This window comes from Schistocerca americana, chromosome X, assembly GCF_021461395.2.
Source record: "Schistocerca americana isolate TAMUIC-IGC-003095 chromosome X, iqSchAmer2.1, whole genome shotgun sequence".
Classification (NCBI taxonomy): domain Eukaryota; kingdom Metazoa; phylum Arthropoda; class Insecta; order Orthoptera; family Acrididae; genus Schistocerca; species Schistocerca americana.
Window position 1 is genome coordinate 268,620,647 of NC_060130.1, and position 19,303 is coordinate 268,639,949.

Consider the following 19,303-nt stretch of genomic DNA (forward strand, 5'->3'; position numbering starts at 1 on the left):
TCTCCCCCCTCCCCCACCCGCTCCCGCCTCTCCCCCTCCCCCACCCGCTCCCGCCTCTCCCCCTCCCCCACCCGCTGCCGCCTATACGCCCTCCCCCACCCGCTCCCGCCTATCCGCCCTCCCCCACCCGCTCCCGCCTATCCGCCCTCCCCCACCCGCTCCCGCCTCTCCCCCCTCCCGCTCCCGCCTATCCGCCCTCCCCCACCCGCTCCCGCCTCTCCCCCTCCCCCACCCGCTCTTGCCTCTCCCCCCTCCCCCACCCGCTCTTGCCTCTCCCCCCTCCCCCACCCGCTCTTGCCTCTCCCCCCCTCCCCCACCCGCTCTTGCCTCTCCCCCCTCCCCCACCGCTTTTGCCTATCCCCCCTCCCCCACCGCTCTTGCCTCTCCCCCCTCTCCCACCCGCCTATCCCCCCTCCCCCACCCGCTTCCGCCTCTCACCCCTCCCCCACCCGCTCCCGCCTCTCACCCCTCCCTCACCCGCTCCCGCCTCTCCCCCCTCTCCCCCTCCCACCACTCTCCCCCTCCCGCCTCACCCCCTCCCCCGCCTACCCCCTCCCCCTCCTTCCCCCTCCTCTGTCACCCCCCCTCGTCCGTCTCTCTCCCCTCTCTCCTCTCCCCCCTTGCCTCTCTCTCTCTCTCTCTCTCTCTCTCTCTCTCTCTCTCTCTCTCTCTCTCTCTCTCTCTCTCTCTCCCGCCTCTCTTCCCCTCCCCCCTCACGCCCTTTTCCCCTCCCCCCTCATGCCCCTCTTCACCTTCCCCTCCTCTCCCCCACCCGCTTCTCTTCCCCTCCCCCTCCTGCCTCTCTCCCCCTCCTGCCTCTCTCCCCCCCTGCCTCTCTCCCCCTCCTGCCTCTTTCCCCCCCCTGCCTCTCTCCCCCTCCTGCCTCTCTCCCCCTCCTGCCTTCTCCCCCTCCCGCCAACTCTCCCCCTCCCGCCAACTCTCCCCCTCCCGCCAACTCTCCCCCTCCCGCCAACTCTCCCCCTCCCGCCAACTCTCCCCCTCCCGCCAACTCTCCCCCTCCCGCCAACTCTCCCCCTCCCGCCAACTCTCCCCCTGCCGCCAACTCTCCCCCTGCCGCCAACTCTCCCCCTGCCGCCAACTCTCCCCCTCCCGCCAACTCTCCCCCTCCCGCCAACTCTCCCCCTCCCGCCAACTCTCCCCCTCCCGCCAACTCTCCCCCTCCCGCCAACTCTCCCCCTCCCGCCAACTCTTCCCCTTCCGCCTCCCCCCCTCCCCGTCCCCTTCCACCTCTCCTCCTCCATCACTCCCCACCTTCCCCCTCCCGCCTCTCCCTCCTCCCATGTCACTCCCCCACGCCCCCTTCCCCGCCTCCCCTCATCCTCTGTCACTCCCCCCTCCCCTGCCTCTTTCCCATCTCTCCCCTCCCCCCTTGTCTCTCTCTACCCCTCCCCCCTCTCTGCCCCCTCTCTGCCCCCTCTCTGCCCCCTCTCTGCCCCCTCTCTGCCTCCTCTCTGCCCCCTCTCTGCCCCTCTGCCTCTCTGCCCCCTCTCTGCCCCTCCCACCCCCTCTCTGCCCCTCTGCCCCCTCTCTGCCCCTCCCACCCCCTCTCTGCCCCCTCTCTCTGCCCCCTCTCTCTGCCCTCTCTCGCCTCCCCCTCACCCCCCTCTCGCCTCCCCCTCACCCCTCCCCCTCTCCCTCTGCTGCCCACTCTGTTTTGATTTTTTATTTACAGGAAACTTTGATTATGAGACACTGTTTTCATCATTGTGGTGTGAAAACATTTTTAATTCTTTTGATGTATTCATTTTATCAATTTGACAACTCTCCCACAATTTTATTTTTTGCTTTACATCCTTTTTTTCAGGGTTGCTGGTCAAATTCTTGCAGGTGTTGGCCATGGAATGTCACCATTTTCGGCACCTCCGCCAAATCACATGGGCCCATTGTCACACCATCAGAACTCTGGTCAACATCTTGGTGATCATAATAGTCGTCAGAATAATTCAGTGCTTGTAAATGAATTGGATTCCCTGAAAGAGGGCAGTGGGGATTATCCAGGACAGGTTCGCGGCAGAGAAAGGAACCGTGACAGAGACAGAGATAGGGAAAGAGATATAAGGGACCGTGAACGTGATCGAGATCGTGATAGAGACAGAGGTCGTGACAGAAACCGTGATCGTGATAGGGATCGTGATCGTGAACGTGACAGGGATCGAGATCGTGGCAGTAGATGGAGTGACAGAGATAGGGATAGAAGAGATCGTGACCGTGATCGTGATAGGGATCGAGACAGGCCAGATAGGAAAGATCCGTCAGCTCCTGATACACCTTCTACACCATGGTCAGAAAGAGGAGAGAAACCAAGTCTTCTGGAACGCCTAAGGAGCCTAGCGAATGATGGAATTGCAACTTGTAACAAAGAGGAAGCCAGGTAAAGCAAAATTTTAATTGATGCTCCTTAATTTCAAGTATGTAGCAGTCATGGAGGAGGTAGGTGAGCTAAACTAGTTCAGATTTATTTGACTATGAATATGATAGGATAGTTTTCCATATTATCCCATTTATCTTACTTTCTTGAAATAATTGCATCTCTTCAATCTGCTGAACACATTCATTGTTTCACACTGGTAAGCAACCCTCCTTCATACAAAATTTTCACTTCTGAAAATGCAAGCAGTCACACCGGGGAAGATCAAGGAAGGGACCACAGAATCTTGCAGCATACTGAGTCAATATGAATTTTAACCAATGTGTTGGAACACCATTGTGACTAAAGATCCAACTCTTGGCTCTCGGTGTTACTTGGAAGGTGTTAAGGCATCTGCAACTCAAGCCAGGCATTGTCCTGCACACCACTTTCTAACAACTTTAATTATTGTTATAATAATAATAATGATAATATAAATAATATATAATAATAATTGTTGTTGTTGTTAGCACTACATCTCTTTGACATAACATTTTATCTTCATTAGTTTCCCTTCAAGAACCAGTGAAGGTGGTTGTCATTGAACCATTGGAATATGGTGGAACAATGAAGACAGTTTTCTGCAAACACAGGAAATATTTCCCCTAAGCATTGAACAGCTGTCAGTCTGTTGCAAATTGTGAAACTACTAATTTATTTTCTTTCTTCTTCTGTAACGTTACTCGATCTTAACCAATAATTGCTGTGGCAAAACTGCCTGGAGAAGGTAAACAAAAAGTTGCTTCTGCCTTGTTCATCTCAAGTCATATTGCAAAACTTTTCCTTGATGTACTTCTGTGTAACATTAAAATACTGTAAATTGCAGTGTTTTTGATGTGAATGATTTTTAATTTTCATGTAAACAATGACTGACTAGATCATACTTCCTCTGACAGGCATGGTTTCAACATAAGAGAGGGTAAAGCAACACAAGAAAGAACATCTGCTGAAAGAGAACGGCCTAAGGATCGTGAGAGGGACCGTAATCGTGGTCGGGACCGCGATAGAGAAAAGGAGCGTGAACCAGATCGTGAACGCAGTCGAGACAGGGAACGTGATCGGGATCGAGACCGTGAACGTGATCTTGACCGGGATCGAGAAAGGGATGGTGAGTAGTCTAATAATATGCTGTTTACTTCTCATGAATTGTTGTGACAATGCTATGTGACTAGTTCAATAGGTCTGCTTGCTTTTTAACAGTGTATGTAATCTAATGCCTATCCATCATATCATAGACTACTTTATTTTTTTGTTGTCTCCACTCATCTTCATCTTTAACTGGTCTGAATATCCTTGTCATAACCCTTATATTGAAGAAAGCAAGTGTTGTTCTACATACTTATCTTTCTACATATGAGCTGTATGTCACAATGGGTTGACGATGATGTCTTATCTATCTTTATCTTTGTTGTATGTGCCAGGACTTAGAAATCCTGGGGAAGGGTGTTCGACAGTGCCCCGTTGGATAAGGGTGCACATCAGCTCACTCATGGGCAGACACAGGCACTGTATTCTAACTACCAGGTGGCCCAGTTGCACATTTTGCAGCATGCTATGTGATTTCTTCTGTCACATTTTTCAGCTCATCTTTGTCTTGACATATTGCTACATTATAATTTACATACATCCACCACGTACGGGGCACGTTCAATTCTGAACCACTGCATTCCTTATGGCCCACTGCAGCTTTAGATTGGGGAAAAGAAGGAGAAGAAGAAGAAGAAGAAGATTTGTGTCACCCTCTCTGAGCTGTATTTCATTTAAAGTGTCTGACACATTTCCATCACACTGCAAACCATTGTATGCACATTCTTGTTAGATTGACCAGATTTTTGCGTCATTAAACACTCTTGCAGTATTATTTAGTCTCTCTATGTGAATTCAGTTTTGTTCCTTTTTAAATTCGATGTATAGGGTGAAAAGTTCATGTTATACTCATAGTGTGAATACATTGCCCTTAGTTGTATATGTAGGCAATATTTTGTATACTATGTTACAGAGGGAATGCCTTGGTAGTTGTAGCAGTTTGTCTTTTGGCCTTTTTTGGAGAATGTGTATTTCAGAGTTATTTCTATTATTCAGACATTTCCTCCTGTGTTTCATATCTTATGAGTGAGATGCAGTATTTCACTTTGGATCACAAATTTCTTTTCTTTCAGCATTTCTGCCACAATTTCATGTTCTCCAGATGTCATGTTGTTCTTTAACCTCGTGATTCTCTTCTTCAGTTTTTCTGTATTGACTGCTGGTGTCTCATCTCCCATCTCACCTTCCATTTTCTCAGTACATTATATTGATCTTAGTGGAGCTTAATTTAAGTGGTGAAGTGTTGTCTTTAAAACTTCGTCTTTACTGGCCACTAAGCAACTATTCCTATCTAGAATAAAAGTGGCTCTCATTTCAGTTCTTCTTCTTGAGTTTTTAATTGCTTAGAAGAGCTGCCTCAATTTGTCACCGACTTACTTTTTCTGATTGTATTAATCTTCGTTTCCCCCTCTGGCCTCCCAGAAAAGTTCTTTCCTCCTGTCAATGATTGCATTGGCTAGTCATTCAACTCTCCTCCTTCTGAATCAGTTGTGTGTTGACATCTACATCTATGTAGATACTCTGCAAGCCACTGTACAGTGCATGGTGGAGGGTACCCTGTCCCACTACTTTGGATTTAATTTCCTGTTCCGTTCACAGAGCAAGAGAAAAACTACTGTCTAAGTGTATGTTGCAGCAGGAGAATTATTTGGCAGTCAGCACCAAATGCTGATTCTCTAAATTTTCTCACTAGTGTTTCTTGAAAAGAGTGTTGCCTTCCCTCCAGAGATTCCCATTTGAGTTCCCGAAGCATCTCCATAACACTTGTGTGTGTGTGTTCAAACCTACTGGTAACCAATCTAGCAGGCCGCCTCTGAATTCCTTCGATGTCTCCTTCAATCTGACCTGGTACGGGTCCCAAACACTACAGCTGTATTCAAGAATAGGTCACACCAGTGTCCTATATGCAGTCTCCTTTACAGGTGAACCTGTCTTTCCTAAAAAATTTCCCAATAAACTGCAGTTGACTATTCACTTTCCGTACCACAGTTCTCTCATGCACCTTCCATCTCATATCGCTTTGCAACATTACACCCAGATATTTAAACAAGTAGACGTGCTTTTAATTAATTTCTCTTCTGTTGTGTCCAATAGTTGCCTTCACTGTCTTCGTCATCAAATACCTTATTCAGCATCTTCACCCTCTGGTTGATTTCTTTCTTCTGTGTTATCAAACTGATTCCTAATTTACAATTTGTAACCAAGCCTTACTTTATTGTGGTTCAGTTTCTTTCTTTTAATACCAGATAGTCTATTGCTGTTTCTCCTGTACTTGGTTTTCAATTCAATATCCAGCTTGCAAATGACCAGGAAATGGTGTATGTTTAAGACCTTGGACTCTAACAGCTATTAATGTCTACAATGGCTACCTGATTTATGGTTTTGCCACGTGGTGAGACTAAATGTTTGTGTGGGAACATGGTTGATTTTACATAAACACCCCCAAAACTTGTGTTAAATTAAAAAGTTGTACCCTATTCACAGTGAGTTTTATGTTTGTTTGTTTTTTGTTTTGTGAAATATATTGTGTTTCTCAGCTTTTAAGTTAATGTAAGAACCTAAATAATTGCAAAACCATTTTTGTAATGAAAATTACACAATTCTTCCATATAACTTTGTTGTGCCTTGGTATTAAATTCCATCAAAAGTTTTGAAATTGTCATGACACCTGACAAAATTATCTTGCACAAATAAATTTCTCTACATTACCGTTTCATAAGTCTAATAATATTTTGCCAGTTTGTTTTTTTTGTGATCCCTCAAAGTCTTTCAAATGTCATGATACACTCTTACAAAAACTCTAGCTTCATGGAACTGAAAGCTTCACACACAGTTGATTTGAATCATATTTGACAAACAGAATGCAAGAGGCTTTCTGCATAATTCAGACAGTGTTGGAAAGGTAGAAAATTTTGGTGGCTGGGGAAAAATTTTGGATCCACTCCTGTTCTTTGTATATGTGAATAACCTTCCACTTACAAGAAAAATTCGTATGTTTTGCAGACGATACTTGTGTTACAGTAAATCCATTTAGAGAGAAAGAAACAGAAGAGTTGTAAATTATACTTTCCAAATAATTATTAAGTGGTTCTCTGATAATGGACTCTATCAGAATTTTGAGAGGAGGGGGGGGGGGGGGGGGGGGGAAAGAAAGAAAAGAAAACAAAGACACCCTACATCAGTCAGTTCTGTACAACAAATACTCATACCAACAACTGATGTAGCACATGAGTGTGTGTCAGTAAGTAGAGTAGAATGCTCCAAATTTTTGGGTATACACATTGATGAAAATATGAACTGGAATAAGTGTATTACTGAGCTTCTCAAACAATTAAGTTCAGCTGCTTCTGCTAATCTTGGAAACAAGACATATCAACCTCATGACATATTTTGCATATTTCCACTTGATAATGTCATACAGAATACTTTTCTTGTAACTCATCTTGTTTCTTGTAACTCATCACTTAGAAAGAAAGTATTGCTTGCGCAAAAGCGAGCAGTAAGAATAGTATGTCGTGTTCACCCATGAATGTCGTGTAGGTACCTGTTGAAGGAGCTAGGCATTTTAACTATGCCATCAGAGTACATATTTCCGCTAATGAGATTCGTCATAAATAATCCCTTACGGTTTGAGAGGAATAGGAACATACACACAGTACTAGAGGGAAAAACATCCTTTATTATTAAAGTTGTTGTCAGTGTCTCAAAAAGGAAAATTATTTATCCTGGACAACTCGTCCTATTCCACTGGCAAATTTCTACTTTAAAAATGCAGCTTGTTTTCAAGCATGAGTAGGAATAAAATCATAAATATGATCATTCATGTTAATACTAATCATGTATACATATCCCACCAACTGACTCGTTCCACATCATTTCCATAAAAGAATCATTCAAATGACCTACAGAACATATAACTAACTACAGAAACTATGATTTAGTGATGGTTTTATTATTTATATATATACACACCAATGAAGGTGATTACCACCACAATTCAAGTTCCATAATAGTGATAATGCAACTTCTGTGGACACTGCTTGTATGTTGTGATGAGTTAACTTGTTCCGTAGGTGTTTGAATTACTCAAGATGAATGTGAGGATGTGCTTTCTGAAAACTATATGACTAATTTTGTTCCACTCTCTTGTTAAATGTGAGCTTGTACTTCAATCCTAATTATCTCTTCATCAATGACATCTTTAACAGTAACCTTGCCTTTTTGTTTCATAGCCATCAGAGTTATGATTTTGATAATCCTATGGAACTGTAAGTAAGAATAAGTGACAAAATCACATAATTCTGTATTTTATGATTGCCAGGGCATATACAATGATATGTAGATTATTTTATGTACTATGATAACTAGATGTGAGCTGTGTGTTACCTGCAAATGACTTCTCATATCATCAGTCACATGAAACTTTGTAAGTAAAGTGCGACTTCTTCCATTCATGGCTTCTACTATTAGAGAACTTATACAGGGTGTCCCAGGAGGAATGGTCAATATTCAGGGATATGACAGGAAAGCTCATTCAAAGCAAAAAAGTCAAGTAAATGTAGACTCTAAAGCACATACTTCAAGTTTTATGAGCACTTTTTCAGTGGAAGAGGTGTTTCATAGTAGGGAAGATATATATGTGCTCATAGCTCTTAAGGTATGCACATTAGAGCCCATGTTTATTGGACATTTTTTTCCTTGTTTTGGTCCATGCTACCATCTCTCAAAATATGGAAAGCAAAGAGCATGTAGTAGAATGGATTTGTTTCACAGTCTCAAAGACATAGTAGTGCTTATATCTCTTAAGGTATACATTTTAGAGCCCATGTCTATTAGACGTTTTTGCTTCAAATGATCATTCCCCTCTTATCCCTGAATATTAATCCTCCTTGGACACCTTGCATAATCGATAATAAAATATCATTCTTCTTTATTGCAAAATTCAAAAACAGGAAGATATAACAGTATCTAACAATCCATGTAGAAATGGAAGTAACTTTGTAAAACATACTGTTCATTTCAGCAAGTAATAAAAAATTTCTGCAATAATTCATTTAGTTTTTAAAGTGACTAGTCGCCATGATGACATAATCATGATATTTATTAACTACTTGTATTTCACAGTCAGTTTGAGAAGACATGTCGTGTGTCACAGAACCTTTGTAAGCAATTATACAATATTTATTGACACCTATTTCATTAAGCAGTGATAATTTGGTAGCTAGTTTAATCCTATCATGCCCCAAATTATTTACAAAACTTGTGGACTTTTTATGAGCACTTTCTTGAGCGAAGAAATCACTCATAAAATCACTTTTTAAATCTTGAAAGTGAGAGATTAGTCTTTTGGAGGAAAAAAAAAAGAATGTAGATTATTGTTCCCACTAAATGCTTGAGTACTTCAACTTGAGAATTTAAAAGAAAATATTTATTTCTAAGTACAGAAAACGTCTTTAATATTACATTTTTTGTGTTTATTTCTGTTTTCCTTTGAGCCCACTGAGGTGATCTACCATGGAACTTAGAGAGGCGTAGTATTGCACACAATGTACTTGACAGCTACTACATGTTATGTTTGTTGTCTTTTCTTCATTATTTGTGCTATATTGGTGGCATATTCTGTTTGTTGCATCTTTTTTGGGCAAATGAGTCCTTACTTTCTGCATATGGAACTCCATGCATTCCTCTTGTCAGCATTCAGAAATGCACTCTTCGCTTCTGACTTGAGAAGCCAAAGATGAGCTGCCTTGCCAAGTGCAACCTTAAAGGTACCGTATTTACTCGAATCTAAGCCGCACTTTTTTTCCAGTTTTTGTAATTCAAAAAACCACCTGCGGCTTAGAATCGAGTGCAAAGCAAGTGGAAGTTCTGAAAAGTGTTGGTGGGTGCCGCCACAACTTACTTCTGCCGTCGAATATATGTAGCGCTACACAGGCATGCTTTGTAGGTACAAAAATGAATACTAGCGCCAAAACCTCTGCGTCTGTAAATAAATTCTAAAAAAAAAAAAGGCTGGAAGATGAGCTTTTTTCTCCGCCCCGAGTTTAAACCGCTGCATTTTCATACATTATCCAACGAAGTAAATACAAATTCCGTATTGTTCATCTTCGAATGTAGCAGCATTTCAATGTACTACGAAAACCCGACTGGCAAGACTGTTTGGGATGTTTGTCAATATGGCCAACTCTACATTCTGGATTTTTTCCTACCTGTGAGAAGAGATGGTTGCTAATAGAAACTTTTATAAATTGAGAATCAGATGCATTATTCCTGTCATCATAAGAATAATACGAATATAAACATTTTGCCATGTATTGTTTCGTGTTTGCTGCTATCTCATTTAAATCCTGTCTGCCTAATAAACCACAAAACTAGAGTGAGACAACAGCAAACGCGGAAGAATATACATATCATGTCATGTTTATATTAGTATTATTCTTGTGCTTAACAGTGATACAGTCAGAAATGAAGTACGGCAATTGACTAGATTTTTAAATCTGAGATGACTCTAATTTCTGTGCAGAACGTAATGTACTAAAGAGGCGCCTGTGAAGATTTTCAAACGGAGAAAAATTTTCACTAAACTCACGTTCAGAACATCTTCTATCATACGCAGTTTATTATTTGGTTCTTGTTGATCATTATCAAAGAAAGCAGCAGTATAAGTAACAACGAATAGAAGTCTCTTGCCATTGTTTCGCTAATGAGACGATTCCTCTCTCTCTCTCTCTCTCTCTCTCTCTCTCTCTCTCTCTCTCTACACGCACTATCAGAATGCGACAAACAATGCATGACACAGTACAGTAATGCATTTTCAGCTTAAAGTGACGTAAACACCTATAACAAAGAAAACTGCGCTTATCAGATCAAAGAAAAATAAGCAATCAATTCAAACCAGACAAAGCACGTGAAAAGGGAAGGGTACCTGTATAAATACGGACGGAGCACCTGACGCGTAGCAGTGGCTACCTGGTAAAGCTTAACTGCCAAGCTTACGACTCGAACCAAACTACTGTAGCTGTATCGTCATTCATTCGACCTAAATTCTGTCTCATATTACAATGGACCAACTTTGTTTCAATTTGGAGATGCGGCCTAAAACTTTTCTCTCCCCTTGAATTTCGAGTCTCAAATTTCAGGTGCGGCTTAGATTCGGGAAATTTTTTTTTCCTGGATTTCGAGTCTCATTTTTCAGGTGCGGCTTAGATTCGAGTGCGGCTTAGATTCGAGTAAATACGGTAGCTTGTCCATCTGTGTCCTTTGAAGTTTCCATGTAATGTAGGAACAAAGTGTCTGTGCCACCATTTCAATGAACAGCATACCATTCTTGCAGCTGATCATATCTATCAACTCCTCCCATTATTTTATTGTACTCTGACACAGCCAGAGGTTAGAATACTTCACTTCTGCTACCATTTTCATTTGTTCTCAAAACGATAGTTATGTTCTTGGTTTGTGATAATTTGATAGTATTCTCACACAGGTTTACCATCCTGTCATTTGACTGCTGCTGCAGTGCAGGACCTGACAGCAAATTCAAATTCTCTTCTGCTAAGTTGTGATTTTTTTTTTCAGCATATCTGGCAAATCCTTCCTGTTTGAATGAACAGTTCCAACATCATAAAGTCTGTAAGACTGTAACTCTTCCATTATTCGATATATTGTAAAATAATTGTTCATAAATTGTAAAATAATTACCAAAACCCACCGAAGTAGGTGCGTGTGTTAATGTGACCACTTGCAGAACAGGAAGGTGTGCCGACTCCGGATCAAATTACCCTAGCAGATTAACAGTGAGGGGTCAGTGTGCCAGCCAGTATAGATGTGGTTTGTAGGTGGTCTCCCACATTCCACTATGTGAATACTGAGCTGGTTCCCATGTTCTGCCTCAAATACATGCTAAGCGTACACTTAAAACACTTTTTCACACTTCCACACACAATTTATTCTATACACAGACAAATTGGATACATTGCTTGTGTCCTTGGGGGGGGGGGGGGGGAGGGTGAATAGCTGTTTGGTCTCCTTAAATTCTTGCTCAGCATCTGCAGCATAATTATCAAATGCCACCAGCCTTTTGCTTCCAACCATTACATTTGGTTAGTATAAGCAACTTCTTCATCCAACAAAAATTCGGACCTATCATCTTTTGTCTTCTTTTCCCAGTGTAGATGTCAAAGTTTATAATGTACCCAGCCTAAAGCTAGGCACCACTTTATAGCCATGCATGATTGGTTTTATTGACATATATTATTTGTGTTGAATGTCCTTTGAAGGCCACCCTACATTTGTAAAGTGCCAAAACAAGAGGTGGTAGCCACAGTTGGCACAATTTCTTTGATAGAGCGGTGATGACATATCGGACTGTGTGCAGCTTGTAATACCCCAGTTGTCCATTTTTGACAGACATGCTGTTGTCATTGGAGTGCAAATGCTCAAACCCCCCCCCCCATGCTTTGTCATCATTGATAAGATTGCAGAAACACCAGCAATGTTACTCCAATAATTTCAGGAGTGTGGGCTCTGATGTATATCCATCAAAAGTAATTTCCCATAAAAGCTTTTAGCTCAGGAACAGTAATGTATTACCTGTTGGAAGTTACATGATTTCTTCCCTGACTTACCTACACACCTTTTCTGTTCTCCAGATCAGTTCATTTGATTGCAAAAGTGTGACAAAATATCTCTGTAAATAAAGGCTGGAAATATATTATTTCAATATCACGTTCTCAGAAGCTAGCTTGATTTTCTGTGCCTCCTCCTAATGTCATTGGAAGATTTTCAAAATGAGAAGTATTCTCACTCCATTGTTAGCACTAAGAGAAAATGTGGAAGCATCTCCTTCCAGGGCTGAGTTGGATACATTATGACAAGGAGACACATTTCCAGTTTCACTAGCTTCTGTTTTCAAATCAAAACCCATAACATCACATGGTACAATAATGTTATCATTAATTTCATTGGAAACCTGTTAACTATTTGGTGAGTTAATGTCTTCATGAGAATCGAGTCAGTATGGCAGCCTGAGTCTTCTACATCGTCTGATTTCAGAGTGCAAAATTACCAGAATGTCATTTGGTGTGCACACATTCTAAAAATGAGAAACGTAAAATAAACACAATGCTGATTCCACAGCCTCACCCCTAGCACCTCACACACAGTTCAGTGGGATAAATAGTTCCCACTAACGTACCTTGCAATATTTCTGTGATTTTCAGTGAAAGTTGGCAAATATAGGCATATACTTTAAAAAATTTAAAACGGTCTTGAATGCATAAAGTATTTATTAAAATTGTGCCGGTTTCAGTTGATTATGATCATCTTTAAGACAGATCTATGAAATACAGATAATGCTGCAATTTAGAAGGACACAGAAACAATGAAGTCAAAAACACCAATAAAGGAAAACAGAATTAATGAACAGGTGTATACCCTGAGATGGTGAGTGAGTGGAGACAGCGGTAGAGTGCAAATCATTTGTGCAAAGACATAAACGTTGAATGCTGAAGTGTCAATACACTATGGCTTAAATAGGAGAAGCCTCTCAGACAGCCTGCTGCGTGACAATGGTAAGACCCATTGAGGCGATATGTGAGGTAAAAATGTCAAAAATATTAGAAAAATAGATTTGAGTGTTAAAAAATAGAAATAATACACTAAATTATATCAACAGTAACTGCTATGGGCATTAGTTAATCAGTGGAACAATGATAAAAAGTGAATACAGAAACCAGTCATAGTCAGTTATGGGATTATTAGCTGTCCTCTATGGGCAGTAAGTAACAGCATAAAACTAATTGTAGAATACGACTGCAGCAAAGATGATTAAAAGTGAAACCATGGATTGTCATGGAGATGGCACAAAGAGTACCGATGTGGTACACCCTCGGTAAGCTGACGACAAACCGAAGGTGTAATGCAGACTGTATACAGTGCTACACAAACGAAGTTTTGGTGAATGACTAGTGTGTCGAAAAGCAGATGCCATTAGTTGCTGTGGAGATGTATACAGTCGATGAGCCGCCACGAACAGATGAATGTATCTGTGATGATGGACATGTTGTGCCATTAAGATTATGCCACTGGACATGGTGGAGGTGTGAAGATGGGTGAACAAACTGAAGTATGCAGGTTAAAAAGTTGTTGGCCTGGAACTTGAACATAGAAAACATATACCAGCAGCCAAAATATGCTGCCTAAAACTGGTCAGCCAGGAATTGGAAAAAATATACAAACAGACAAAAATAATAAAAATTACCAGTAATTGGCAAATAAGTACAGTTTGAGACTCTATATACGATCTATGGACCATGTAGCCCAAGAAATAAAATGATATTGAAACCAATAATTGAAAAATGTAAAAATACAAGTTATGCCATAAAGAGAGACTGAGATAAAAAGGGAAATAAAGAGCAGGAATATTTAATAACAAGTCATGAAAAAGATCATAAAAATGTTTTTCTCATAAGACCAGTTGCTCATTTAGTAAGGAAAGATGGCTCATTTCTGTAATGTGCATAAATCTCAATATCCTCAAGGGTATTATTATCAAGTACCCTTTGGGTGCATTATGTAGAATTTTTAAGTTATTCTGGATAGAACTTTCAGAATGATTATTTTGCATAAGGTGTTGGCTAAATAATGATTTACCACAGGCACTGCCTGTAATGTGTTCTGTAAAGTGGACAAGAAAACTTCGGACCACTTGCCTGATGTGTTGTTTACCACAGTCATCACAAAGAACTTTGTAAAAACCAGAATCTGAGTATTTGTTATTGTAACTACCAGTTGTGAGTTTACGCACCTTCTGTAGAAAGGTATTAGTAAAGTAAGTTACGGTGGTGTCAGTATTGTTACAAAAATTATTTATATTACCCATATCAGTAATTTTGCTAACTTTTAAATTTGTTCCATTAAGAGACTGCCAATTTCTGTAATTTATTGACCAAATCATCAACTTCATTAGTAATGAAATTGTTGGCCCTAGCAATTTGTTTAAGAATAGCTAGTTCTTTCTGAATTTCTTCCGACTTGAGCAGAAATTTTAATATTCTAGGTATCATTGAATCAGACAACACTTTTTTGTATTTATGATAACATTTGTTGCAGTTTGTTTTCTGTAAGTAGCAAAAAGTTTATCATTGTGATTAGAAATGGTAAGATCAAGAAAACTGATTCCTCTTACATTTTTATGTCGTACAGCAAATGAAAGTTTAGGATCAATGTGTTGAAAAGTTTGGATGAAGTATCTGTTTCAGCCAGTTTGAAGCAACAGTGACACCATATTTACTATAATTAATGATTTTACTGGTAATTTCAGGATTTTCTTTAAAAAGTTTAATTCCAACGTGATGGACAAAAAGTCTGCTTAAGTCCCAGTTAAAGAATTTCCCACTGCTAATGCAGTGCTAATTTTATCACTGAAAGAAACTAACATAATTAAAATTTTGCTGTTTAATGTGTTCTAACATGGAAACTAATTGCTGTATGAGTACCAAACTTGGTAGCATTAATGACCAGCGTATGGGGTGCATGATTTCCACATGTCACAGTGCCACTGTCCATTTCCAACTACGCCTACCAGGTGCCGTGACCATTCATCGTAATTCATAGCCTTACACATGTGACAAGTCACAGTGCAATTGTTGACATGGCACCATGAGCTTGGAGAAAAGGAGTAGGGCCTTTTTGGTGAAGCTCTATTATCAAAACAACAGTAATGCTGCAGATGTACTTCGAGACTATTGACAGCTGAAAAGATTACAGGAGGGTCCTCTTTCTCACCTGCTGTACAGAGCATGAAGTAGTAGTTCAAATCTGGGCATTGCTCTGGGAAGAGGCTGATGACCGGTTGCACCACAGGTTCCTGATGAAATTGCTGTTGCTATGGCAGGCAGCACTGCCCACAATTCCCGATCATCAGGCAGTGCGCATGCTGTGTCATGACAGTTGAACAGCCCATGATCCACTGTACATAAATGTGCTTCGGAACTTTCTCAAGTGGTATCTGTACAAAATCTATTTTGTACAGCAGCTTGCACCACAGGATGTGTGATAACATGTTGATTTTGCTCTCCACTTTCTCGCAAGGATTGGAGTTGACGAGGGCTGGCAGTGGACCATCCTATGAACAGATGAAGTTCATTTTTCTCTGATGGGAGAGGTGAACACACAGAATTGCCGAGTGTCGGGATCTTCACCCCCAGTCACTGTGCATGAAGTTCCTCGGTGTGGTGAATGTGTCACCATATGGTGTGGCTTCACGGCTACATTCATCATTGGCCCATCCTTTTTTGAACAGGTTCGTGCTCAACGACCAAAGACGTGCAGTGTGACTGGCCAGCGTTACTGCGATATTCGTCACCAACATATCATACCTGCCCTACAGGAGAGAGACGCATTGAAATCAACAGTTCTCATTCAAGATGAGGCCCCACTGCACTTTGCTTGTGAAGTTCATCTGCTTCTCCGAAACACATTTAGAAATGATCGACTTATCAGCCGATTGTTTCCAAATTCTTGGCCGGCATGACCACCTGATCTCACTCTGATTTTTGGTTGTGGGGCTACCTGAAGAACAGGGTTTTCCAGGGGAAAATTCACACAAGTGCTGATCTGAAACGCAGCATTTCAAGACAGGTAGCCAGCATACCTATGGACATGCATCGTTCTGCTGTGCAGAATCCAATCCTGTGCTTTCAGACTCTTCTGGACACTGATGGCCACCATATTGAGCCCCTTTTGTAGCAGCAATGGTGCAGGTATGTAATGGTATGATGTACCATAGCAGCACATTAAAAGTGTTTCAATTGAATTGATTCTGCAGTATTTCTCTTCCCCATGTCCTTGACATTAATGCTACCGAGTTTGGTCCTCGTACAGTAATTAGTTTCTGTGTTAGGGAAAGTTTAATTATAACCATCTGCTATTATTTTTAATGCTTTCAATAGCTTACGAAATTGGTATGTTGATGTATAAATTTGTCATGTCTGATGATGCAAATCTAGCATCATCGGGAATGTTATAAATTGTTTGGACAACTTCATAGCTATTCATAATACTAAAATTTTCTTCATGAATGGAAACAGATTTTAAAATATCAATTAGGTTTTTGTTTTATGTATAGGTTCCCGCTTCAATGCATACACGTATTTTGTGAGTGTCACTTGAAGTGTGACCTCAACTTGGGTATTTCTGGACTCATAATTTTGAAAGAAATCTCCTGTGGCAAAAATTAAAAAATGCTGTTATCAATTAGCTTTGTAATTGTAGTTTTAAGTTTAAGCTGTTAGATCTTTATTAATTTCCATGATATCATTGTCATTGAAAAATTTTTAAGTTTTGGAAACATATTAGTCTTTAGTGATCACTAATGTAGTCTCTTTGTCTGCTTTGGTTGTAATTGCTTTAAGTATTGTCAGTTCATTATTTACACTTTTTACTGAGTGAAAATCATTATTTAATTTGTGTTTACTTATTTATTTTGTAATAAGTTCTTTGCTTTCTGAAGCTGTGAAACTGGAGAACTTATTACAAAATAAGTAAGTAAACACAAATTAAATAATGATTTTCACTAAGTAAAAAGTCTAAATAGTAAATTGACAAAAGATACAACAACTGTAACAAAAGCAGAAAAAGAAGGTGAGTGTATTTCCATAATTTTTCAATGAAAATCACATCATAGAAATTAATAATGATGTATTATCAAAATTTAAAACTGCAATTAAAATGCCAATTGATCATAGCAATTTTTTTTATTTTATTTAATTTATTTTTATTTTTGCGAGAAGAGATTTCTTTGAAAATTATGAATCCGTAATCATCCAAGTTAAGGCCAAAAATTAAGTTACACAAAATATGCAAATACTCCAATTGTGAACAAATAAGATGTTCTCCTTACAAGTTGAACAAAAATCTTAATGATGTTTTATTATCTGTTGCATTTATGAAGAAAATAACATTAAGAATAACTATGAACTTGCCCAAACAATGTATAACACAGACATTCCCGATTTTGCTACATTTGCCTCATTAGCCATGACAGATTTATACACCAGCATACGAATTTCAGAAGCTATGGACATCATTAAAAATAATTTGATAAGACATAATATAATGAGGCCTCTTAACAGATACCCCTCTATTGTGGTTGCACCTACACTATGGCTATCTGTGTCACTGAGGCACACAAGCCATTCCACATGGGGCAAGGTCCATAGTTCATAGTTGCAGGAGCAAAAGCCTGGATGATTGACTAAACTGACCTTGAAACATCATCCAAAACTGCCTTACTGTGTTGGTACTGTGAACGGCTGAAAGCTAGATGAAGCTACAGCTGCAATTTTTCCCGATGGCATGCAGCTCTACTGTATGGTTAAATGATGATGGCGTTGTCCTGGGTAAAATATTCCAGAGGTAAAATAGTCCCCCATATGAACCTCTGGGTGGGGAATACTCAGGAGGATGTGATCATCAGGAAGAACAAAACTAGTATTCTACAGATCGGGGCATCAGCATCTCTTAATCGGGCAAGTAGATTAGAAATTTTAAAAGGGAAATGGATGGATTTGAAGTTAGATATAGTGGAAATTTGTGAAGTTTGGTGGTGGGAGGAAGAGGACTTACGATCAGGTGAATACAGGGCTATAAATAGGAAATTGCTTTAAGTATTGTCAGTTCATTATTTACACTTTTTACTGAGTGAAAATCATTATTTAATTTGTGTTTACTTATTTATTTTGTAATAAGTTCTTTGCTTTCTGAAGCTGTGAAACTGGAGAACTTATTACAAAATAAGTAAGTAAACACAAATTAAATAATGATTTTCACTAAGTAAAAAGTCTAAATAGTAAATTGACAAAAGATACAACAACTGTAACAAAAGCAGAAAAAGAAGGTGAGTGTATTTCCATAATTTTTCAATGAAAATCACATCATAGAAATTAATAATGATGTATTATCAAAATTTAAAACTGCAATTAAAATGCCAATTGATCATAGCAATTTTTTTTATTTTATTTAATTTATTTTTATTTTTGCGAGAAGAGATTTCTTTGAAAATTATGAATCCGTAATCATCCAAGTTAAGGCCAAAAATTAAGTTACACAAAATATGCAAATACTCCAATTGTGAACAAATAAGATGTTCTCCTTACAAGTTGAACAAAAATCTTAATGATGTTTTATTATCTGTTGCATTTATGAAGAAAATAACATTAAGAATAACTATGAACTTGCCCAAACAATGTATAACACAGACATTCCCGATTTTGCTACATTTGCCTCATTAGCCATGACAGATTTATACACCAGCATACGAATTTCAGAAGCTATGGACATCATTAAAAATAATTTGATAAGACATAATATAATGAGGCCTCTTAACAGATACCCCTCTATTGTGGTTGCACCTACACTATGGCTATCTGCGTCACTGAGGCACACAAGCCATTCCACATGGGGCAAGGTCCATAGTTCATAGTTGCAGGAGCAAAAGCCTGGATGATTGACTAAACTGACCTTGAAACATCATCCAAAACTGCCTTACTGTGTTGGTACTGTGAACGGCTGAAAGCTAGATGAAGCTACAGCTGCAATTTTTCCCGATGGCATGCAGCTCTACTGTATGGTTAAATGATGATGGCGTTGTCCTGGGTAAAATATTCCAGAGGTAAAATAGTCCCCCATATGAACCTCTGGGTGGGGAATACTCAGGAGGATGTGATCATCAGGAAGAACAAAACTAGTATTCTACAGATCGGGGCATCAGCATCTCTTAATCGGGCAAGT

The 19,303-nt window shown here is 40.0% G+C and overlaps 1 protein-coding gene across 3 annotated transcripts in view; it reads left to right on the forward strand.

Moving 5' to 3' along the window:
* LOC124556784 overlaps positions 1-19,303 on the forward strand; it is a 191,495-nt gene that overhangs the window by 156,149 nt on the left and 16,043 nt on the right. For all 3 annotated transcript variants that reach the window (XM_047130792.1, XM_047130794.1, XM_047130793.1), the window contains 2 exons: positions 1,826-2,392; positions 3,325-3,536. In XM_047130792.1, coding sequence (XP_046986748.1) covers positions 1,826-2,392; positions 3,325-3,536 — 779 coding nt within the window. The remainder of the gene's footprint in view (positions 1-1,825; positions 2,393-3,324; positions 3,537-19,303) is intronic.